Below are 25,073 nucleotides of genomic sequence, written 5' to 3' on the forward strand. Positions count from 1 at the left end.
TATGCATAAAAATTAAAGTAGGAAGACAAAGGAGAAAAAAGGAAAAAAGAGCAAAGAAAAATAAGAAATAAGAAAGCTCCCACAAAGATGAATTCTTCTTTCGGGCTTGGCATCGCTAGTTCGAAGCTGCTACAATGTTTTTCTATGCTCATACTACACGATGAGCAATTATCGAAGTTTTTTCAATATATAATGACCCCCCTTAGTTTCATAACTGCAGCAAAAAACTAGCCGACATGAATACAGTAGACTTTCAATAAATGGAAATCTGTTAAAGGGAACTACTGTTTAAACGAAACTATTGAGTCTGCAATGCTTGGTTTTGGACTTGTTTTCTGCACCCATCTTCACCTCTCAGTAAACGGAACTCCAGCTAAATGGAACACATTTTTTTGGTCTTTTCAGGTTCCGGTTACTGAGAGTCTACTGTATTGGGATAAAACGATGAATGCTAGAAATTACACTGCAATTGTACAGGCAGATCAAAATTTGCTCTTTATCCCTTTCATAAACAACAGTAATGGGAGCCACTACAGAAGCTCTAGCTGCGAGTAATGCCCCTCTACAACTAGCTATATGTATTGTGATTTCCAATCACCTTGTCATAAGTTGTTCGCTTGGTTTCAAAAATCATAACATAGCTGCTGTTGCTCTGAATCAAGCCCTCCAGACCTGGTTCAATGGTTTCTTCCTCGCTACCTGTCGGGCACACCTAGAAAAAAAAAAAAAGAGAGATACATGAAATGATTATAACTTGTAAGCTCAACAAGGTGAAGTAACCAAGCAAAATATTAGGAATCACTATGAGTGGTGAGAAAAAAGAACATGGTGGGAGCAACTGAGCCGGAATCAACTCCGCAATAAATGTAGCATGCACATTTGCAATCAGATTGACCTCTGCTCAAACACATATAATAGTATTATTCAGCAGTTCCTCATTTTAAAGCATGACCGTCACCAGTTTATCAATGCCTGTCCAGTTAGGAGCCTGCCACTCTGTTGTTCTATACTTCATAGGATTGAGCATGTGAACTGCAACTTGAATGTGTTATGAGTGATGAGCTTATACAGCGACAATGCAACAAGCACCCTACTCTTTCAGCAAAAGCATCTACCATTGGGATTTGACAAAGCAAACACACAAAACCATCATACCTCAGAGAGACTTGTCCATTTCTGCTCAACACAGCGGTCTCCAATGTGCACTTGTTGGCCAGATGACCGTGCCATGTGAAAGCCCAGCACAGCCAGGTTGACTGAAAGGCAGCTATGCGAAACTGCACTGGAAATGTTCTTCTGAAAGCATAGACATAACACATAATAATTGATCACAACCACTCATTAGACTATGTAAGGAACAAGAGAGCTAAATATCCAGTAAATAGATGCTGCATATGCTGAAGATTTTTACAAGAAATCTGGCTGAGCTGTGGTTAAAGTGCATTTAAGCATGTTTAAGCATATCTCAATACCACATGTTAAATGTGTGTGGGTCAGTAACACATGTTTAGCATATCTTGTAGTCTGTGAGCTTCATTCTTCGCAGTCTCTTAAAGGGCCTCTCTTAACATAGCATGGCCACAGTGGCCCACTCTCAGGCACCACATGCTGTTTAAATGTTGTGTAAAGACTTATGCATAATATCAACTACAAAAATAAACATTCAATGAATCTTCTCCTATAGCTGTAGTTTTTATCTCGCAGTGCCCAAAGCTGAAAAAAAACATCGTACCCGGACGACCAGAAAGTGGGTAAAAGTTTCGGACTGCTGTTTCAATTTTGGCAACTTATAGAAGCACTAATCAGCATCGTATATGACTAGATGATAGCTAAGTAAAAATATATGTTTTGCTTGGGCTACTATTTTTGTATTAAAAATGCAGGCGAAATTTCTCTACTACACCAGCTGTATTCCCATGTCTTCCTGACACTGGTAACAAACCTTGGCCATCTCTCCTACAGCCTGAGACATGCGTTAGCGGGATTTATCAACACCCCACAGTCATTGCAGCTTCTCCCCAAATGTCTGGCACCCCAGCAGTACGTATACCCAGTAGTTAATAAATGTAATTGGTATGTTCCACTTTTACAGTTGACCATCCATACAATCATGAAGACAGTGTGTCCAATGAACATATGAAACTCTAGCATACCATGTGCTCAAAATCCTGGTATACAAGTCTCCTCATAGCTGGGTAGTGCATGCGACATACTGGACCGGGTTTTACTTCCTGATTAATGAAGACAAGAAAGTCACAAGTGCTGCAAGAAAAAAAAAAAGAAATATGTAAAGGTTTTATCCATTTGGTCAATTACAATGTGAAAAGATGTGAGAGGAAAAGACAGTTGGCTGATGGCCCGAAGTGCGCTTAAAGTCGATTGTTTGAAGGGAGTACATACCGACTCAGGCGTTGCAAGACATCCTCGTCAGCTTCAAAGGCATGAACACCAACTATTAAGATCTTATGGTCTTCCACTGAGTGTTGAAAAATAGACCATATTGCCTGAGAACAAATAAACAATTGTTGTTGAATTCGTCACTATAGGACCACACAGCTGCCTTTTTATATCACACACAAAGAAAATGAATGAAAACCTACGGTATGCCCATAATCTACTACTTCAACGTACTTCAGACAAATATTACTGGAACTTTAGGCACGATGAACTTTTTGTCCCTGATTTCAAGCAGCTGAGGAGCTCAAATCTAACATGTGACAGTAACCTGAGAAAAATTAATGTTTGGCAGCAACCTGGGTAACAGGGGTGCTAAATTCAGTAAAGTCATAGGCCTAATCACTGGCTACACCAGCATATGTTGAGGCAAATGAGTTGATATGAAGTATCAATGCAGCTGAATTGAGGTTTCAGCTCCCAGTTGCTGTTGCTTCACTTTAGAGCAACCAAACTTATTGTATCCCTTCCCTCAACACAACAGCACTATTAATGCACTGTAAGCAAAAGCGAATAAGCAGCCATTTCCAGCCAACACCTTTCCTTACAAATTGTCATTCTATGTGGCATAAAAGAGAAGCTGCACTTGCTCATTTCTTAGCATTAAAACAGTTCTCATAGATTGATACCTAGAGTTTGCCTAGAACAAATTACCATTACAATGACTGAAAAAGGGCATCTACTATAGCTTTGTTAATGATAGAAAGCTAGCATGCACATGTAGAACAATAGTTGAAAGATGGATCCCACCAACAAGATAACTTTGCACTGATAAATGACTTTGATCAGTTACCCTATGGTCATTTATGCAAACTGTTGCCTAATGCAGTTCAGGCTATGCAGTTTCCTTCGATTTGAATTTGTTGATGCTAATTTACGATTCTCAGTTTACGAATTTCCAATATGAATACTGTTTGCCTCACTGTTAAAAATCTTTAAACATTCACAACATTCCAAGACTTGCCCACTATAGAAGTTTCCCTTAATTTGAGTTGGAATGATTAGAGTGGGATAGGCAATTTATGACAGCATAAAGATGAAAATGATGCACTCTAAAAAAGAAGCGGAGCCATCCTTTGGACTTACATTAGAAAACTCTGCAACTGCATGTATGTCTGTTGAAGGCAGAGGAAACAACGCCAGACCGGCCAATTTTTCGTAACTTGTCCAGCGCTTTAACTTCGCAGACAGCGGTCTCAAAAACCCTGCGTCCCCAGTGTTCAAGGCATCGATAAAGGAAGGTTCAAGAGCTGCCACTGCCTGACTTTTGCTTTGTCGTGTAACAGCAAGGAAGTCTTCAAGGAGCTTCCCTAAAAAAAGATGAAGAGCAAAAAAATAAATAAAAGAAGCATGGTAATTTAATTTACTGAGTTGCTTAAGAACAAAGACTTCACTGTTTTTTTTTTGTAGTATATGGCTTTATACAGCCTAAATGGCAAGGCAGTACACATCACCACTAAGCACACTATTGTGTGAAAAGGAGCAATAACAAGAGCTCTAAGGGCAATTATCATCATTCTATGTGTCATTCATGTACTACCAGTGCCCTCTGAAGCACCACCATGTCCAACATGAGTAAATGTGAAAGCAAATACAATAATGTACAAATACCTGAAACTGGGACACCGGATACACCAAGACGAACAAATGCAAACACAATGTAGTCGCACAGTTTCACCACGGCTTTTCTCAGAGAAGGACCAAAAGAATCATATATGCAGATGATATTCCCTGTAACAAGAAAAACATATGCAGTTTCTACTTTTTTGTCTAAACTTTATTTTAATGCATGCGTTAATGAATTGGCATAAAATGCAGCTGCAACTTGGCCCAATAAAAAAAATCTGCAGTTATATAATAAATTAACACTTTTTTGGCATGCAACAGTGTTGTCTGTGTCATTTCATGCTCCATTTCTTTTATGCATTTTCTCCCAGGCGCATTTCTTCCATGTATATAAGTGCATACGTATAACATGTATACAAAGACACATATTTGAACACACATGCATGAAACAAAAATATTTAGCAGCTTACGTGAAGTGTCTTGCTCAGGTTTTCGCTTTCCCTCTGTATGATCAAACAAAAACTAGTTAGAATCGCTTCCACACAAAAAGCAGCTTTCCAGCGCATTAGCACTTGGTACTTACTAAGTGGGACTTGTCGTCGTAGTTTATAGGCTTCTGAAATAATTATAGAGAATATCTATTGTATGTCAAAGATCTTCTCAGTTTATTTACATTGCAGAAAAATGACAACAGTACCTTTGGCTGTGTTCAGCAGACTCTTTATATGCACCAGCCTTGAAAATGGCTTCCCCAAACTTGGGCAATCATTTTGTGCATCTTCCATCTCCACTCGAAAAGCAGCCACGCAGAAGTTTGGTACCTCACCCAAGAGCATAGACATCTGCATGAATTTTTTCAATAACACAAATGGGAAAGCTTCAATAAAACAGCTTATATGCATATTACAAATTCAGCCTTTATTGAGCACTGTCAATCTTTTGAGACGCTCTGTCCAAATTTAGTGTACCGTATTTACTCGATTCTACTGCGCCCTCGATTGTAACGCGCACCTGATTTCCACAACGAAAAAAAAAAAAAAGGTAAGAGATCGATTGCAACGCGCACTCATTTTTCTCCCTGGGCCGCACGATCACACCACTAAAAAAATTAACTCCTTTCGGGAGCGTATTCCATTTAGATAAAAGGTATGGGGGAAGCTTGTGCCCATCTGACGTGTAACAGAGCATTGCCGTGGCTGCAGTTTTACCGTGGACCGATGTCAGCACGCGAACTTGCTTCGCCCCCTTCTTCTCGACGCTTGTGGTGCCAGGCATGTCGAAGTAAAGAGGCATCTGATCAGCATTCCCGATTTGCCCAAGCAGGTAGCCGTTGTTGTGCCGCAGGTTTAGGACGAACCTCTGAAAACTGCGAAGCTTTTCATCGTACTCCTCCGCAAAACTTTTCGCATATGCCCGTTCACCTTCGGAGAGAAAAGCCTTTCCTCTTCATAAAGTTAGTTAGCCAGCACCTGCTTGCTTTAAACTGGCTCCGCATTAGCCCTTTTTCTAAGGCTAACTGCATAGCCCGCACTTGGAGCAGTTCTGTTGTCACGGGCCGCTGTGCCGCTCGCTGCTCAAGCACATACTCACCGAGCAGCTCTTCAATTTGCGAAAACCGACCCTGCTGTGTTCCAGTGAAGCCTTTGCTTGAAGCTTTGCTGTCGACAATCTTCTGCTTTTGTTTCCGCCGGTCCCACACGCACGTTTCAGGAACTCCGAACGACCGCGACGCAGCCTGATTTTCGTCCGTTTCTGCACACGCGATGACTTTTCTTTTAAAAGCGGCATCGTGGTGCACTCGAGTTTTTGGAGTCGGCCCTTCCATGCTGTCGATGCAAATGCACTACAAGATGACAAACTCCTCAGCACACGTACGAAGTGCCGCACATGGGAAACACATAGGCAGAAATGGCCAACGCGCCATGCCGACACACGTAGGGGGCGGCCATTTTGAAAATGACGATGGCAATAAAATAACCGCATTCATTTTTTTTTCGTACTCGATTCTAACGCGCATGCGATTTATGAACTCGCTTAACCGTAAAAAGGGTGCGTGTTAGATTCGAGTAATTACGGTATTGTTTGCTTTTGGTAGCTGCGCCAACTAAGTACTAAGAAAGTACAAGTTACACTGGGATTTGGATGGAATGAAGCTCATGTGTAATCAATGTGTGTTCATTTAACTTCAATTTGTGGTGTACTGTTGCCCATGATAACTTTCCTGAAGGCACTACCATAATTTTGCATCAAGAATATTTTAAAATGATTATTACTTTTCCAGTGTAGCACACATTAAATGCTAGTTCATTATTTTCTACCAATTATCTCCTAGAATTAAGGCGAGGAGCCTATGACCGAAAGCATTGGTTGATAAAATCGAAAATTTTACAAAGTGGTTATAACCTTCTGCTGCTGCTCGTACAAGGATAGTACGTGGACTTATTTTTCCCGATGTTGAAAGCACAAGAGATGCATCGGAACTGAGGCTTTATTCAAGAACGTCACTCACACATGAAGGCTGTTTCAAACTTACTCAGGCTGTAATATAGAAACTTTTATGGATCCCACAAAAACTCGAAAAAGATCTGACAAAAAGCTACACAGATAACTACGGTAGAGTTATTTCATGATTGAAACCGGCAGGTACATGCTTATAAAGAATTATAACATGATGCTAATTGCTAAGCTTTATTTAACGAGACACTATTACTTTCTATTGATGACCGTGCATAAGTGTCTACAAATTTCACTCACCCTGTGCTGGATGGATACCTTGCTTTCAAAGGTAAGAATATTTGTGTTGTTCTTTGCACGAGCAACTTCAAACATGCCATCAGTCCTTTCTGTATCGATTCCACAAACCTTGGAGTAGCAAAATACAGTTTTATGCATTACACGCAAACCTCGATATAACAAATTCGGATATAACGAAATATCAGTGATAACGAAGTAAATAAAAAATAGTCTCGCAATAGATTTAGTGCCAAGAATAAACCTTTATAATAAAATTTCGGATATAACGAACTTATTTTCATGTAAGATGCGAGTTTGTTATAATAAGGTTCGATTGTATTAAGGGTATGTTTTCAATGTAGGCTGTTTTAAGACAAAAGAGTCCCTATTCACTTGAATATCTCACTCACTGATGGTCCAATATGCTGTCGAGCATAGTACACATTTTTTGAAAAGCAGAAATCCTTTGAGATGCTGATGATCCCCACATTAGCAAGTAAGTAATCCAATAAAAGTCACGACGATTTTGAGAGCGCTGTGTAAAAAAAATTAACAGTTTAGGATTACCGCACATGGGTGTTGGAAAAGACGAGATCTAACTTAAGTGTTCAAGAAATTACTTGATACAGTAGTGATTTAAGGGTAGCTAGATGCACAAGTGGCTAGCTTTTATTTACAGAAGATGCTTCAGTGCCTCACACATTTGCTGCTCTGTAGTCCAGTCTTCATAAGGTTAAGCAAGAAAGTAAAAGATTAGTTAAGTTCTTCAATACCCAACACTATTCAACAGTTACTTTATACATTGTATAGCATGTTAACTAGCCATGACCCACATGATCAACAATTGCAAAATAAACTCGCCTTGAGATATCTCAAAATATGAGATGACTGTTAATTCACTGTTGGGGCAGCATTCATGACCTTACCGATTTGTACTGTATCCAACTCTCAGCTTTGCAGTTTTCTCTCTCTTCAGCTGCTTCGCCGATGAAGAAGTCGCGAACTGCCATGTTCATTGAAATGCAAGGCGACGTCATGTTTCTGGATGCCTCCAAAAGTCGAACCTGAAAAATATTGATCGCCTTACATTATTGCCTTTCACCATACTATACTAATACGTGGACTAATATAGTTTGTCTTGATAAATAGCAGGCAGTCAATTGTGCCACCTTCTCAATGCTGCATGTAGTACCACATCATGAAATTCAACATACATGCCACTAGAGTTTTTAATGACAAGAATCGCAATATTGATCATTAGACAACATGAATAATTCAGCTTGACAATACAATACAGAATTTCAGGTTAAGTTCAACCTGTGGTCACGTAGGAACAACTAAACATTTCAAAGGTACGGTATGTGCTGAATATAAGGGCAATGATAATTCCTCATGTATTTATGCATTTTCAAAGATTGCATACCTACATTAACATATTACAGCTTTATGGTTAACAATACGCACTAGGTGCACAAATTCACACACAGTGCATACAATTAGTAACAAAACCGATCTCACCATGTAATCGCTATCTTCCATGGTATGCAGCTTAGATGGAAGGCCCACTTTACAATGGCCATCGGGTTTTCTTGCATGTGTCATCAGTATCAAAAAGTCGCAGTTACTGAAATGAAGGCAAGACCAGTTGACAAATGTTCAACACAGTGCAAAAGCAATTTAGAAGAGGAAAAGGCAAAAACACAATACGGCCAACTCACCCAGTTAGTTCATCTGATAAACGTGTTTCATGGCTCTTCATGTAGTTAACACCGATGACAAGGATAGGCTTTACAGGCATTCTTTGAAAATGATGCCACACGTTCTGCACGAAAAATTCAAACTTCTCATGACTGGGATGCCATAAATCTTTTGTTAAAAACATTCTAACTGAATATGTCCAGCATTATTTATAGCATGTAAAATTTCATGTGCGGACGATGAGGATTTAATTCCTGTCTATGACAACTGCATTCTATGATACCATTAACCATAAAAATTGAACATACCTTAGCCACAGTCTTGAAGGTTTCTGCATTAGTCACAAATGTGTCATACGACAGCATGACACCGTCTAGTCTCTTCTTTCGCATCCAACTGAGAAGAGAACGAATGAAGCTGTCAGCTTTGTGTTCGTCCTCAAGTACACCCGCCGATTTCAGGGTATTCACTTCGACCAGTAATGATGAGGAAATTATGCCCTTTTTCAGGGCCAAGAAGCTGTGAAACGCTCGTGCTGAAATGAAACCACAAGCTTGTATTACGAGAAATTTTTTTATTAGTTTGAATATATAAAAAATAGCCACAAATCAGTGCATTTGTAAAATATATGAGACAAGAATATAAATATCTAGTACATATATCTAATATTTCAGTGATGCACTTCAGCACAAAAGCAATGTACTGAACTTCGTAGTGAACTGAAGAAGCGTCAAAGCAAAGGCTAGTTTGTTGATGGCCAGTTCATGGTTTAGACTTGTGCAGTAGTTTCTTTATGACCTGTTCTTTTACTTGGCACTTTTAATAAAAATTAATATATACCAACTAGCTTGCATCTCGATGCTTCTAAGGAACTTAGTAACACTCGAAAAACTGCCTTCCATTCACAGCAATAAAACATACTAGAGTTACGACAAATTGTACAGAGTGCAACATAGCGTGATCATGATTATCATAATTATTTTTTCCTTAAAGGCCCCTGTCGGGGTGTTACATAGGGGGGTGGGGGGTTCACATAGGAAGTAAAACATGAATCACATAGGATCACAATATTGAAACATACATCTCGAGAAAACGCAATACTTGTTTAGATGCAGAACGAAGGTTAAATTCGAGTGGGGTAGAGAAAAGAAGAAAACAAAAGAAAACAGTAAAAGATCATTATGAATGTTACAACGTGAGGTGATCAGTCAGCAACTGCTCAAAGACAATAGGTTTACACGCATTGACAACACTGTCTGGCTGTATGTTATGTTCTACAACGGCTATCAACAAAAAAAGATTGAAAGAAGACAAGTTGTGCAACCGCTAGGTGCTGCCAAAATTAAAGAGACGATGAGATACATGGTTTGTGGGGGTTTAAAAGCCTACTGTGAGGTTGAGGGAAGATATAGTAAGGCTGCTGGAATTAAATTAAATTACTTACAACATATAACATGCTCCAAGTAGAACAACTGTACAATTTCAATTTCTTTGCTAAATACAAACATAGTTTGAAAAGTAAAAGCAATTTTCTAACACTGTGTCAGCTCAAAGAGTCACCCGAAACACCTTACAACATAAGGAAAAGAGACACATGGCAAATACCGTTTTCGCGAACGAATTACGGTTTTAAAAGTCTTAAGCATATCATGCCAAACCTTTTGAATCACCTAAACGACAAAGGCATTACGCCTGCTATGCTGACAAACAAGCAGTGGAAAGAATATTTAATTAGCAACCCCAGAGAGTCTGGGAATTTGATATTAATCTCTAGTTCATTTTCACTATGTATTATTTTACAGTATCACATTCAATTTGATGATTCGTTTGAATAGAAGTGCATTTTTGCCTTTTCATATGCACATGTACAAACATGAACTGTTTCATGTATTTGTGTTTTCGTTATGCATACTGTTTCAAGGTAGTGTTTTCTTATATATATATAAATTATGTTCTTTTGTATTCCTTCTCACTTTGTTCTCCCATATTATGCCGCATTCTTTCAGTGTTTGCGATTTTACATTATGTCTGCAGTTGAAGTTTGCTGCTAAATTTGTTGATATTTTACTTGCTTGTGTTATGCGTTCCTATACTTTTTCTGTTTTACTTGCTTGTATTTTATTTCTTTTTTACATCAGCACGAGTCTGCGGCCAATCTGCTCTGGTCAGGAATCCCGTCAAGCTGCTTTTTAGCAGCTTTTAATTCCTATCCCTGCATCTTTTTCACTTTTTAATCTGATTTACATTTTGTTTTGTATTGACCATTGCCATTGTATCACAAGTACATTGAATCACTGTACTTTAACATGATTGCTGAAAAAGATTGCTAAATAAACTGAAACTGAAACTGAAACACAGCCTTGCAATCCCCCGACAAAATGACAATGACCCAAGTACCAGAGATCACTATATTTGTACCTTGAAGAATGATCCTGGCTGCATGGTTCTTTATATATTCTAAAGCCTTAATGAGGTATGCTTGATGAGGGCTCAAAATAGCTGAGGCATACTCATGCTTACATAAAATAATTGTTTCATAAGCCATTTTTCACGTGAACGAGGGACACAACGAAAGAGAATGTCGGATGCAATCAAGTGATTTAGTAGCACCAGCAGCAATTTTGTGATGTTATAAGACCAAGTCAACTTGTTTATTGTTATACCAAGATAATGATACGATTTGACAGAGGACAAACTATAGAGTTGAGGGAGTACATGTAATTACTGTTGGAGTGCAAAGGATATCTGCATAACTTTGTATTTCAAGATGTCAAGTTTTATTAATGAATTGGTACACCAGGACTCAATTTGATTTTAAGTCATATTGAATGATATCATGGTCAGTTTGGCATGTGATGCGATGATAAAGAACGCACTCATCCAAAGAGTAGAATGGAAGACGAAATGCCACTAGAAAGGTTGTTCATAAAGATGAGAAAGAGCAGAGGACCAAGATCAGATCCCTGTTGTGCTCCAGAAATCCCATTGTGGCTGAACAACAATTACCGGGAACTGTGTATTGTAGGAGATTGGTCAGAAAGCACCAGATCTATGACAACGTGAGTGGGTCCAGTAGTAGGCATGAAATCTTGGTCAAAAGTCGCTGGTGGGGAACACTGTCAAAAGCTTTAGCAAAATCAAGATAGATGACATCAGCATAAAAGGATGAGTCGAATCTTAAGTGAAGTTCAGCAACCAATTGAAAGAGCTGAGTATCACATGATGAGCCAGGCAACAAACAGTGATGACTGTGAGAACAGAAGTAATGAATACCTAGACGACGTGCTGTTTCTGAGTACATCATAAGTTCTAGACGATAGCAAGCAATTCTTGTAAATGTAATGGGACAGTAGTTGGAGGAATCTGAGTGGCTGCCAGACTTGTATACCGGTACTCCGTATACCAATATACCGGTACTTGTATACCGGTACCGGTATATCGGAAGTGAACTCTCAGTGATGAACTGCGTCACAATTATTTATAATATAGGATTGGAGAATACTTTCATGCCTTTTAGTATTTTTGGCTGTCGTACCATCATGCCTGGGGGCACTAGAAATATTCTCAATGAGCTTCAAGATTCGTAGAGAAGTACAATAGGAGGAATTTGGGAAGAGAATGGTTGGGCAGCTCAAAGTTATTTAGCACGGCTGAATTTGTGAAAAAAGGTCTAAAGTAAGAGTTGATTACATCTGATTGCTTATAAACTGGCAAAGTGGATTCATCATGGCAACTCAAGAAACATTATTGGGGCTTTAACATGGTGCAAGAATTTTCCAGAGTTTTTTAAAGGCTGATGCGCATAATGATCTGCAAGTCATGGTGGAAGAACTTTTTGGGTTGTTTCAAGGGAGAAGTATATTCATGCAGGCATGTAAAGTACATTTCCCACTCTGAGAAAGTTAGTGCATTCCGCATCCGAAAAGATGGTTTTTCTTTCCTAGCAAACAAACTCTTTCGTGTGTTCGAAAACCAAGGTTCTTCCAAGTCCCTGCGAATGCATATGAGGATTACGTGCAACTCAACCAGAGATGTTAACTTATTCTAGAATAACAGCCAACTGTCGTCGATTCATTGAGATGAAGCAGATAGACAGGAAAAATAAAGAAACTCAATGCCAAGTTAATTTTTGTAAAGTAGGCTTCGTTGTAATTCCTATTATGTTTTATTGAGCACTGCCTTACAAATGGTGGGATGCAGAGGTTAAATGGCACTAAGTTGTGATAACTTAGACCATCAATGAATGATAGCGATTTAACTATAGTACCTATATTGGAAACAAGAACAAGGTCATAGATATTTTCTTCATGGGAAACTAACCAATTCCATGTGTCAGTCATTTATTACTCATTATTAATGTGAGAGATGCCAGCTGGTACTGCATTAAGAGAAATAATATTGGGCACTCGTCATTTTGATGTGTGCCTAACTAGGCATCCCCCCAACGTAACTAACTAGATATAGTTTGCAGGCTTACCGTTTGTCGCAACGAATTTATGGCCCGTATCTTTGTAAGCAACGCTGGAGTACACAACGTAGTTACAGATTTTGTCCACAAGGTAGTGCAGTGTATCAACCATGCTGGCCACACAAATTAGGCTGACTGAAATATAAAAAGCATTTAAATGAATTCCCTAAGTCAATATAGTGTAATACGGACAAGCTTACACTTGGGAGCCTTCTTGTGAACAAAGTCCCCACTAGTTGAAATAAACGGTTCCTTTGTATCTTCTTGTGCTAATTGGAAAACAAAAAGAAAAATCAGTGCGAATACGCCTTCACTAAAATACAAAATAATATGATATACACTAAAAAAATAAGTAAACACAGGTAATTAAATATTTATTGCCATTGGTCAACTGAAATAACTTTATGTTGTACCAAACAGAATGAAGGTTCCTAGTAAAGCAGAAGCTTTAAATGATAAATAAGAAAAAGACGACAAGCCATAACTGAAACGCCAGCAACTTTATTTTATCATGCAGACATGATAAACTGTAACTGCAAAGCCAAATGTATGTGCCATTACAGTACCTGTGACAGCTACTTTATACCATATTTTTATGTATATAGCATATTCCAATGATGATCTTTTGTATTGTTAAAGAGGCAACTCTAAACGAAACAGATAACTTAAAATCTGTTTAACTAAAAAAATCTGACAATCTGAAGATCATCGGTAGAGGAAACAGCGTGAGGAATGAGGATATAGACGCACAGAATGAATACATCTCAGCCATGTGAACTTTTTCTGTAAGTCAATAATGCCATGGATATAATTTTTCATTCCACCACTTTGTCAGCTGGTAAATCTGAAAGTTCTGTAGCCCCCCCATGTTTTGCCCCCATGGGTTTCTTGTAGAAGGTGGCACTAGTTACGTACATCCAATTTGAACAGTATTGGCACGCTGCTTTTCACAGCCTAAGAATGCCTTCTACATATGTTCCATATTATAGTTATTGAAACATTTTATTTTCACATGACTACTTGTCTTACATTATACAGTATTTTCCAGTGTACAATAAAGTCAACCAAGGGGGCATTCAAAATTAAATTATTGTAAATAGAAAGAACAAGGTGAACAGGAAAATATTAGAACATAATGCACTTCAATTACACCCTTGCAAACTTTAGACATTAGTGCAGTCTGCATCACCATAGTTACAGATAGAAAAGCTATCACTACAGTTACAGATTTTAGCCCAGTACTTACATGTAGATGCCTCTGTAACTGTAGATTCAGTTTCAGTTTTAAGGGTTATGTCATGTCGTTTCTCTGCCAGAAATAAGGTATCAAATGCAATTACTTCAGGATCTTAGAACAGAAAAAGAGTTTTATGTATACTATTCTTTAAGCTTTGCCTACTAGCACTGCAGTACAATGTTTGCTACAATACATCATTTTACATGATTATTAGTTCATTACAATGCTTTTGTATGTGCTAAATGATATAAAAGTAGAAGGTTTCAAGAGATGAAATTAACAACTTCAGATTCCACCTATGAAGAACTGCCTGCAAATGTGTCAAATCATTACTGTGTTATTTCATGGCATTCAATATTCTATTGCAACAGGAATAATGGGATAAATTTTTAATTAATGTGTGTTATATTAACTCATCTTAATTACATTATTATTAAATATCTCTCTATCGTGAAGTCATAGATGTTTACTTTTGGCAAAAACAGAATAAAATCTCAGGCTAGTAATATAGTGCCAATGTATTTTTGGTTATGTCCATTTTGAGCATAGAAAAACTCTGCTTTTCACATTTTTTGCAGGAAGTGACACGTCGCACGACTCGTCAAATGTGGTAGTGATCGTATGTATCAGTACACTGCAAAATGGAGTTCAATGATGACAAATTTAAAATGCACGAGGTTCAATTCATTCAAACCATGACATACCTTTCTCTTTCTTAGCCTCTATTTGATGCAAACAGCAAACACAAGTGGTGCACACAATTGTGTACATAGCATCTCACAGGGTACGTTACTGAAACTGCAATTAAAAGGAAGTACAAAATTGTCTGGTTATGTCACTCTTCCCCTTACACAGGGCTATTGATTGGCTAAGGAAATCAGATGTAGTCAAGAAGAGTGGTCTCAGTGGCATCACTCTGTGCCTCAGAGTCATAACTTAATTACATAGAAGATGTAAATTTTACAGTGAAATGTTGTGGTCAGAACTTTAGAGTCTAAAACAATCACTTGTCAGGGCAGAAAAGCTGTGAAAAAATAATAAAGGCGATACAAGGACATTTAAAGACAATACAATACCAACCTCTTGGTACTACTGTCTTCACAGTCACATTATTTGGAGTAGATGACGTGGACCCCATTTCATGATTCATCTCTGTCAAAAGTATAGCATGAGAAAGCTCATTTCAGTTGTTTACTTAATAAAAAATTATTCAACAATCAAAGAAGAGTGAAACCTCCATTTACACAAAACATGCCTGTCATAACTAATCAGTGGCACTCCTCTGTGTTTAGTTGAAGTCCAGCATTTGTGAGACATGTGAGCACTTTGTCTAATGTTGCACATGGTCAGCAAAAGTAGAGGAAAACATGACGATATCCTCCAAGTAGCAGAGACACGTTTTCCACTTGAGGCCATGAAGAACAGTGTAGATCATTCTTTCAATAGTGGTGGGTGCATTACATACCGTAGGCCAAAGGGCATTACCTTGAACTTTTAAAGACCCCGCCGCGGTGGTCTAGTGGCTAAGGTACTCGGCTGCTGACCCGCAGGGCGCGGGTTCGAATCCCGGCTGCGGCGGCTGCATTTCCGATGGAGGCGGAAATGTTGTAGGCCCGTGTGCTCAGATTTGGGTGCACGTTAAAGACCCCCAGGTGGTCTACATTTCCGGAGCCCTCCACTACGGCATCTCTCATAATCATATAGTGGTTTTGGGACGTTAAACCCCACATATCATCAATCATTGAACTCTTAAAGACCGTCTGGCATGGTGGAAAAGTCAGTCTTTTCTTTGTCCACTTTGCCCATCAGAACTTGCCAACAAGTCAAGAAGTATTGTGCACTTTGCAACAAGTCAAGTGGGTCATCTATACGGGGCATTGGACATTTATCCTTGTGGGTGATCTTGTTGAGCGCAGGATAGTCAACACAATATTATACCGATCCACCCTTCTTTTGCACCAAAACAACGGACGATGACCAAGAGCTGGCAGAGGGTCGAATGATGTTTTTTTTTAACATGTCGGTTCCGTTCTCCTCAATGATTTTGCGCTTGGCCCAGGAGACTTGGTAGGAACGACGGCATACAACACTCTGACCACCAGTGTCAATATGATAAGAGGCAACTGTGGTCTGTCCGAGTGCCGACACATTAGCGACGAATGAGGCCTGACGCAACACGCTGAGAAGCAGGAACGTCAGGATTTATCCCGGCAGCAAAAGTAGGGGAAGTAATAGGCTTGCCCTGTTGTGGCTGAGCTGGCAAGCGCCAGCACGTCTTGAATATACGAGGTGCAAGACTCGCCATAATGTTGAATGCATTCAGCCAGTTTCTTCCGCGCAACTTCCAAATGAATGGTCAGTGTGCCACAAATCTGCTGCACCTGGTCTTTGTAAGAACACCAATCACGGAAGTCCCTCACCTAATTCAGGAACCCTGTTTTGGCTAATTGAGATACATAAAACTGGACGCACTATAACTTCAATGCCTCATTCCAGTAGTTGCAAATGCTGACATTGTCGTAGGTGTCGAGCCACTCCTCAACATATTTTCTAGGCAGACTGGAGAAGATTGGAGGCTCCCGGGGTTATTGTCTGGGTTAGGGTTTGCGGCAGGGTGGTTGAAAAATGGGTTGCTACCATTAGTTCACCTTGCCACATGGTGGTCTGCTGGCTCAAATGGGCCCTGCAACACTTTTTGAGCATGGTCAGAAAACACTGCCGATCAGTAAAAGAGGCTCCTGACAACACGCAAGCCAAATATTATGGCACAGCATGCAACCTGAAATTCACAATAAATGATCAAACTCAGCTAAAAATTGCTTTCTCGGCTCTCGACAAATCACGTTATATGCCCAAAAATCACACGTCAATGACCCATCTATATCAGCTATCAGCTGATTTAAACATAATGTGTTCACTTGTTAAAGAGATCGCCGCGAGAGGCCGCTACTTGTCCACGCGTGCGTGCAGGATCACACTGGGCATTCGAAGAAAAAAAAAGAGAAAAAGTGCTCAAGGTCCCGAAGCGCGCGTGATGTTTTTTCTGTGGCCCTGCCATCCCACCTTGCATAGCTTCCAGCGCTTTCGTCGGGACGAGAGAAGAGAGAACGCAATTGCAACATGCGATAAACTTTTCCAACTCCGCTCTTACAAAACCGATTCTCAAAATGTTTGCGGCGTTGAATTCGTGAGGCAATAAGCTTTTCCAGTGAATTCATTCCATGGTTACTTGAAACAGTGTTTCAGGGCCCCTTCAATTAAGCAGCGTCTCAACAGAGCTCCAAGAGAGGTCGTTGAATGAAGAGAGGTCGAAGGGATCGTCAAGCACCTCCACCACTTGAAATAACACTGTTCCACCGACGCTTTATTCCAGAATAACAAGACGGCACCAACGACGAAGACGGACGATGCAAAAATTTATGATAGTTATTTACAGGCGAAGACGATAAAGTCCAATATATGCTTACAATATATAAATGTATGAAAGCAGACAGTCATATGCTAGATATTGAAAGCTGTCGAACTATTTCCAAAGAACCTACTTTCTATGTCTAGAAGGTATTCACTGATGAGGCGTAGCCGCCAGAAGGGCCCTCCTTCTGATGGGCAATTGTCTGTAGGATTCTCTCGGTCTACTTCAAATACAGTCACACAAAAGTCATGTTCAAAGCCAGTCATATAAGACATCTGAAAAAAAAAAAGTGAAGTTCATAAGGAAAAGTCAACAACCATTAACCACTTGGAAAAGATGAATTTACGAGTTCAAGGACCCCACTTCATTACAACTAACATGACACTGAATGAGTGATTAGATGGCAAGACTCTCACAATCATGAAACACTTGACGCATTTTTATTGCATTTGGACAGCGCACAAGAGCTGTAGGTAAACAAAAGATGTTTCTTCAGCTACAAAATTATCCTTCTTAAGCATACATGCAGGAACACACACCAAAAAGACATACACAACTAAAGGTGCTTACAATCTTCTGCTAACGTTTTTGAAGTTTCTACTGATTTAAGAATTGTGGAGGGTGCATAGGTTCAAAATACTTATAAAAGCTGTAATAATAGGCCTCAATTTTTTTTACCTTGTGCTGAATGAAAACCTTTCCTTCATACGTCAATATATTGGAATCATCAGAAGTGTAGCGGGTTTCATAGAGATTGTTGCCATTCTTTGATGTTGTTCGGCAAGTCTGGAAAAAAGCAGATGCACATAAAGTAAGTGTTGCTTGTATTAATTAACCTTCTAGCAGACTTTTCATAGGTCTTTATAAACTTCCCCTTAATTTTTTTACATGTGTTATCAGTTATGCAGCTGGCAATGCAAATTTCGCACCCCATGCTTATTTTCCATAAGCATTATAAAGCAGTGCATATGCACCAATAAAATGATATGAACAAAGAGGGTAGACAAAGAAGCATTTATGTTTACGTCCTAGATATGTGCCCAAACAAAAAGCTGTAGAACAGTCAGGCGCTCATGTCTTGATAACATATGACAGTTTAACTCACAAAAGAATCGCACAATTTTCGCTGATATAGTTTTGAATATGCATGAACTGTTTTACATTCAGGGTAAGTCGTCCAGAGTAATTGTTGCTGTAGTTGCACCAAACACGGGAATTTAAATCGACTCGCCTCATTTTGAAGGTAAAAATATTTCAACATATCCAAATAATATGAAAGGATGGCAGTACGCTTAGCTAACGGTGATTTCTGCAGGACATTGCTAAGCTATCAAAAGCACGTGTTCAAGCACCCATGGTGATGCTCCGAGAAACAAGGAATAGCTTTAGATGCAGTAAAAAAAAGCACAGACATGGCAAATTGCCTGCCAAAATAGACCGATGAAAGAGAACAAACCTCTGCGTAGTCAACCCAGTGCTCTTCATCACACAAATCTCCAGAGTAGCCTGGCTGCACCAAATGAAATTTTCGAACTGCAAGGTTAAATGTGACACAGGGGACAGTCACATTTTGGGACTGCTGCACAATTTTGCTCTGGAAAAAAGAAATCACCACATGACATGGGTCTTGCACGAGCAACACTGCACTCTTAGCTTAAATTGCAAACTTAAATAAATAATACAGAAAAAGATGTAATATCAACCACTGCAATTTAGCATAAGAGCAACTCAATGGACCAACCATCTTTGTAGTGTCACTTTCCTTATGAGGCCTAGAGGGAAAGCCCACTTTGCAGGGTGTCTCGGGCTGCCTGATATTGGTTATAAGGACTAGGAAGTCTGCCTTCCTGAAAAAGGATAAACAATTTATTTAGCCACAAGTTGCATACATAGACATATGATAGCACACTTAGTGAGTGTTAATAGTTATTATTAAAGAATACAGTAAAATGTTTCAGCAGATAATGTTTATCTAGGAAGTTGGCTTTAAATACCATTAAATGTAGTGCAAAAACCATGGACACAGAAAATCAGTGATCAGTATTACACAGCACTTAGTCAGCGTGCTTCTTTTCTTTTTTCGTGTTTTTTGTGATGGGCTCTTATCAACCCCGCCAGCAAGACACACTCTTTAAATAAAATCAGAATAGCCTGCACAGCAGATAGAGAATCACTACTTGAAACATGAATGCAGTGAAAGAAGTTAGTGGCTCACATTAGTATGGCCACTCTGCTTACTGCCTCTTATAGTCAAGCAGTGCAAAGAGCCATGAGACACACGTCCCGTAATTAAAAAAACTAAGTGTACTGAGAGTGTTTCATAATGAACACAAAAATGCATATCGGCACACCGTGATAGCTTCATACACTGAAAATTGCAACATTAAGTTGAAAGATGCGTGCTTTTCACGATGTCATTAGTATCCTATAATAAAAATATATTAAAATATTGCCACAGATGCACTTACCCAGTGAATGCCTCACTCAAGACAGTCTTGTATGGACTTTTCATATCTATGCCAACAACAAGCACGAGTTCTGCTTGGTCTGTGCCAAACTGCTTTGAAAGCCTCTAAAACACCAAGAAACGAAGCCATGTATCATTCATTTAATGTTTATGAGACTAGATAACACAAACAAAATTGTATTACAGAGTGTTAGCCTGACCAGTCAGACATACTTATATTGTTATTGTCATACCATCCCTTCTAAAACCAACTTGGATGCCAATAGGATGAGGGTCTGGTAGGAGACACACTGGTGGGACACATATATATGGCAACACTAGAATTATTAAGCAGGCCACATGTACTCAGCAGAAGTAACAACTTGTCAGTAATCTTCGGCTTCTTTGCTCAACAGTTTCAGTCTACGGATGAACATTGTACTTTCCACGTGAATACAATATTAGTAGTTGATATGGTTTATGAGGTGATTTATAAAAGCCATTCTGTTGCGGCTACCAATTTGGAAGTGAAAATTTACCACACACATACCACATTTGGAAGTAAAAACTGCCATTAGGTCTATAGGACAAAATAAAATTGCTTTCACATGCTTCTGTTCTCAACACTCACCAAATAACTCTAATAAGACGAGGTATGTAGAACAAATTTTACGACAGCATGCCACATGTCACATGGGTTTTTCAAAGTGGTGCTGAAAAGGAAAGCTTGTCAATGTAACACTGTCCGAGTCATATGGGCTTATGCAAACCAACCGCATTTCATTCTGGAATTGGCACAACATGACACTTGAATTCATAGTGCACACTGTTCACCTTGCTTGCCCAGCATTTTTCCCTTTACCCAAAGGAATTCAAAGCTTGGGAGGGATTAGCAACTGCACACAACTTAATGTATTCCATAAGCTGAAAGCAAGAAGTTGCTTTTTTCTAACTACATATGTTTAAGCAACTTGGGTACCTAAACACTGGCAGTGTACAACATTTTACTTTTCAAGGCAAAGAATATCAACAAGCAAACTAGGTTTTTTCTCACATCTGCTAAGTCGGGCCACTCGTCAGACTCATTCACGTCCTTCATAAAAATTGCGATTCCATTCAAATCATAGTTGTGAACCCAGTCAGCCAGTTCCTGTAGACCATTCTTATGTGCAGTGCCTTTGCCTGAAGGATCGATGCTGTGGCTATCAACTTCAGCCAAAAGTGAAGGCCTCCCTCCTTTTTTCATGGCCAAATAGTTCCGGAAAGCTTTTTCTGCAAATAAAAAAATTTATTATTAGTTTTTTTTATTACAAGCCCAAGTTTCACAATACATTCAGCGCAGTGCCTTAACGTAGAGTAAACCATTTCCTATTTTGGAGAGGTGTGTGTAAGTGTGCCAACCGTACAGCTTTCAAATAAAAAGAAGCATATTTATGCATGCGCAGTTGACGACGTCTCTGTCAGACCCTATATAGGTATGCAGTTTTCCCAACAGAAGTTGTTGCAAGTTCAGGACTCATCCTTGTCGTTTTCATTTTATCCATGTGTTTCTTGTGCTGCAGCATGTTGTAAATGCATTTGTTTCAGTTTTGTGAGGCTCTCTATACTGAATTACAATTATGGAAGTATTATGTTAAATGCGACTGCTTTTTTAAAATTATTCGATACAAAAGTTTGTAAATAACGAATGGGTACCACTAAATTGATAAGATTATATCTCAAAATCTCTGATGCCATGACATTATGTATAATAAAGAGCTGAGACACAACCTTGACGTGTGAAATAGTAAAATCAGACAGCATAGGAGTGTAGGCCTAGCCAGCTTGAACTGCAATGCCCAGCTTGACCTTCTCCTGCTTAGCATTGACGATGCACTTCTTTTTCATCTGATGTTTTCCCTGTGCTAAGAACGAAGACAGCTAGGTGTCCTAAAATCTCGTGAGGACACAGGGTTTGTGATACGGTTTGAGGCGATCCCCGTGAATAGTTTCGCGGCCTTAGGGACACAAGTCCACAGTGGGCGTGAGGGGTTTGATGAAGCCTAGTTGACAAGAGAAGTTTGTAGGACACGTTAGGGTCCATGGTACCTGACGAGGAGCTTTGAAGAGATACCTGGCGTAGAAGTGGGAGGCACCCACATCTAAACAAGAGAGTTGGTCAAAAACTGGTTGTGGGGTCATCTATCATTGTGCTAAAATTGCTGTAGTCCTTGTTCTTGTGTTGTAAAGAAGCAAGCTAATTTCCAATATTTTTCTGCATAATGAGCAGCTTTGGAAACTGATGTGCCCTCAGATGAGTCACGTTGGTAGGAAACATGAAGCTGTACCCATATACTGTTTCAAAGTAAACAATTATGATTGGACAACCTTAATACTTGACAAGCTCTTACCACTTGCGGGAATGTATGAGCGACCTCCCTTGTCATAGGACACCGATGAATAGACAAGATGAGTGCAGAGAGGATCGCTTAGGAAATGCAGTGTATCTACAGATGTTGTTACACAAATTAAGGCATCTGAAAAAATGATTAAAAAAATTAAATCTTGCTACAGATGTACAACAAAGCACACAAATAGAATGTGGAGCATGCATTACCTACTGTTATTTCAGTTTTACGGTGCCTATACTACTCACGTTTATTTTCAGTGTGATGACTTGGGCTTGCCGGCACCGAAGCCTGTGTGGAAGCCTCTGTGTTCTCTGTATGTAGAAAAGCATGCATGCTGAAAGTGTTCAACTAGTGCATCACTGAAACTGCAAAAATTTGAAGTTCTTCCAAGGATTCAATAGGCTGCCATATGCAGAAATTCTTTAAATATGATGAATAGAAACCATGATATCCTACTCTAGTTTAATCACAACATTTTGTGGTCTATAATGTACTTAACAGCCAATTTTAGTTGCCTCTTTAAAATGGGAGAACAGCCAGTAGTAGTAGTAGTAGTAGAAAACTTTATTATATACATAATCCAGACAGGCTTGAACTCCAGTGCCCCGAAGAATATACGGGGTGGAGAGCGAAGTCTGTCCGGCAGGGTGGTGCCAGTAGTAATTATACTTTTTATGACACCATTTATTATGTGCTGAAGCACCTGAATTTGAAAAGATATCCTAGGGAAGAATAAAAACACCCAAGCAATGATAACATGCTTCCATGGCAAGTTTAAAGAAGAAGCTTTGTAGCACTCACTGCCAGTGACATTTTTCGGGTGCAAAAGACTTCTGATCAGTGACAGCCGTGGCAAGGGCTGTTCATTTGCTGCACATTCTTTATTTGGGTCATCGAGGTCCACTCGAAAGGCTGCAACACAGAGGTCATCTACTTTTTCGTCCAAAATTGACACCTGTCAAAAAAAAGACAATGGGTTGAAAATAATCACAAAAATTAGTTTTGCTCACTGGGTTGTGAATTTAATGCATCAGTGCGTGAAAAAAAAAACTCACCGTGTGTTCTAACGACACTGTCCCTTCGTAAGACACAACTTGATGCTTTCCAGGCAAGTACTTAATTTCAGTCAGAGTGCTATTTTGCAGTGGATGGTCAAGTGTGGCATTGCAAGCCTTGAAAAAGAATGAAACAATGCAGCAAGAATAAACACAAGGTCAAATTCGTAACATTGGTAAATGTTTTAACTATTTCCAAGAATATGTAATAGTTATTATTTGCTAATATATCTACAATGCCAGCATCAATAGCCTGCTACAGCCACATTGAAAAGGCAAACGGAGAAGCAAAACTCTTAAAAGGCAGTTTTTTCTACATTCTCTAGCCTCCAATCATCTTTAAAGAAGTCAAACATAAAAATCATGCTGTTTTTATTTGTTACAACATATACTTCAAAGCAACTACTTATATTCATGGCCTATACAGAAGAAATACTAGGATCGATAAACATTTTAACGGCAATCTTTAGAGTCAGAAACCATGTGATGCGACAAATCAACAATATCTAGTGCATACAAGCTTCGTTACCTAGTTATAACATAGACCTCACTGCCATCTTTGGTTGAATTAGAAATTTTCATGCACATAACATACAGATTAAAGCATGTCTTTTTCTTGGCACTTGTTCTGTTACACTACGAGACGGCTAATTAAGCACGCCTACACAGCATACCCTGCCTATCTTTACTTCAACTTGTTTGTTTCTTGTTCATCGATACTGTTAACACTAGAAGGGTCATTACAGGAATGAATAAACAATCAAATACAGTTCAATAAACAAAACACACATGCAACATAAATGCTAACATGATTTCAATGGCACTGCTTGTGTCATACGTATTCAAAAAACAGTAAAAGGAGAAAAGAAAACAAAACAACACAAATGCACTCGTGACGACCACAGCATGACAATAATGTTTAGTGGTTGGAAACACCAAGTGACCCGAATAGACAAGTGCACGTAGCTCGTTTAAGAAAGCAATAATCGAAGGAGAGAAAACCAGTGATTCAGGGAGCATGTTTCATTAATTAATTACTCATAATTTCACATACAGCATAACCTCCATGTATTAGCTCATCCATGTTAATTTGGCTATATACCTATACCCCTCTTGTTCTTGGTCGGAATAAATATAATGAAATAAATAAAGAAAACAATTTTTGTAAGCTGAGGCCAAGAACCGAAATTTCTCTGACCTAGGTCAACACAAAACTTCAGTGCACAGTTTGAGAGCATTTTCACGGTTGTACATCCTTTGATCCTTCTATTTCAGTAGAAGTAAACCTGAATATTGGCGAACAGTATCTGAATTCAGACAATGTTTGTGTCATGTTTCTATCAAAATGACATAGCAACACAATTAAAGAAAGAAAAGTGACAGCATTAGGCAGAGTAAGTATATTACCATAGCATAATTCTGTAGAGATTCCTTGGTGCAGATTTCTGTCTCTCTTCTCTTAGTTACGAGAAATGACCGCACAGCCAAGTTGACAGAAAAGCAGGCGGTGGTCTGGCCTCTTGATTCCCACCAGAGCTGAAACTGCAAACAAACATTACATTTAATTTTAACTTATTAATGAGTAACTTTCCTTGATCACCAGTAGTGATAATG

The 25,073-nt window shown here is 39.1% G+C and overlaps 1 protein-coding gene across 1 annotated transcript in view; it reads right to left on the reverse strand.

The window, feature by feature from the left end:
• Nucleotides 1-25,073, reverse strand: part of LOC119173998 (uncharacterized) — a 57,250-nt gene that overhangs the window by 10,731 nt on the left and 21,446 nt on the right. Inside the window, exons 18-46 of the mRNA XM_075894262.1 lie at nucleotides 24,867-25,001; nucleotides 23,460-23,576; nucleotides 23,206-23,359; nucleotides 22,650-22,715; nucleotides 22,405-22,530; nucleotides 21,069-21,286; nucleotides 20,037-20,140; nucleotides 19,310-19,415; nucleotides 19,025-19,162; nucleotides 18,247-18,354; nucleotides 17,699-17,843; nucleotides 15,237-15,308; nucleotides 14,166-14,228; nucleotides 13,120-13,188; nucleotides 12,929-13,054; nucleotides 8,760-8,986; nucleotides 8,472-8,575; nucleotides 8,272-8,377; nucleotides 7,680-7,817; nucleotides 6,775-6,882; nucleotides 4,718-4,862; nucleotides 4,604-4,636; nucleotides 4,491-4,523; nucleotides 4,066-4,185; nucleotides 3,541-3,764; nucleotides 2,401-2,504; nucleotides 2,154-2,262; nucleotides 1,156-1,296; nucleotides 599-712 (exon numbers count right to left, since the gene is read on the reverse strand). Coding sequence (XP_075750377.1) covers nucleotides 599-712; nucleotides 1,156-1,296; nucleotides 2,154-2,262; nucleotides 2,401-2,504; nucleotides 3,541-3,764; nucleotides 4,066-4,185; nucleotides 4,491-4,523; nucleotides 4,604-4,636; nucleotides 4,718-4,862; nucleotides 6,775-6,882; nucleotides 7,680-7,817; nucleotides 8,272-8,377; nucleotides 8,472-8,575; nucleotides 8,760-8,986; nucleotides 12,929-13,054; nucleotides 13,120-13,188; nucleotides 14,166-14,228; nucleotides 15,237-15,308; nucleotides 17,699-17,843; nucleotides 18,247-18,354; nucleotides 19,025-19,162; nucleotides 19,310-19,415; nucleotides 20,037-20,140; nucleotides 21,069-21,286; nucleotides 22,405-22,530; nucleotides 22,650-22,715; nucleotides 23,206-23,359; nucleotides 23,460-23,576; nucleotides 24,867-25,001 — 3,453 coding nt within the window. The remainder of the gene's footprint in view (nucleotides 1-598; nucleotides 713-1,155; nucleotides 1,297-2,153; nucleotides 2,263-2,400; nucleotides 2,505-3,540; nucleotides 3,765-4,065; nucleotides 4,186-4,490; nucleotides 4,524-4,603; nucleotides 4,637-4,717; nucleotides 4,863-6,774; nucleotides 6,883-7,679; nucleotides 7,818-8,271; nucleotides 8,378-8,471; nucleotides 8,576-8,759; nucleotides 8,987-12,928; nucleotides 13,055-13,119; nucleotides 13,189-14,165; nucleotides 14,229-15,236; nucleotides 15,309-17,698; nucleotides 17,844-18,246; nucleotides 18,355-19,024; nucleotides 19,163-19,309; nucleotides 19,416-20,036; nucleotides 20,141-21,068; nucleotides 21,287-22,404; nucleotides 22,531-22,649; nucleotides 22,716-23,205; nucleotides 23,360-23,459; nucleotides 23,577-24,866; nucleotides 25,002-25,073) is intronic.

This window comes from Rhipicephalus microplus, chromosome 5 (genome assembly GCF_043290135.1).
Source record: "Rhipicephalus microplus isolate Deutch F79 chromosome 5, USDA_Rmic, whole genome shotgun sequence".
NCBI classification, from domain to species: domain Eukaryota; kingdom Metazoa; phylum Arthropoda; class Arachnida; order Ixodida; family Ixodidae; genus Rhipicephalus; species Rhipicephalus microplus.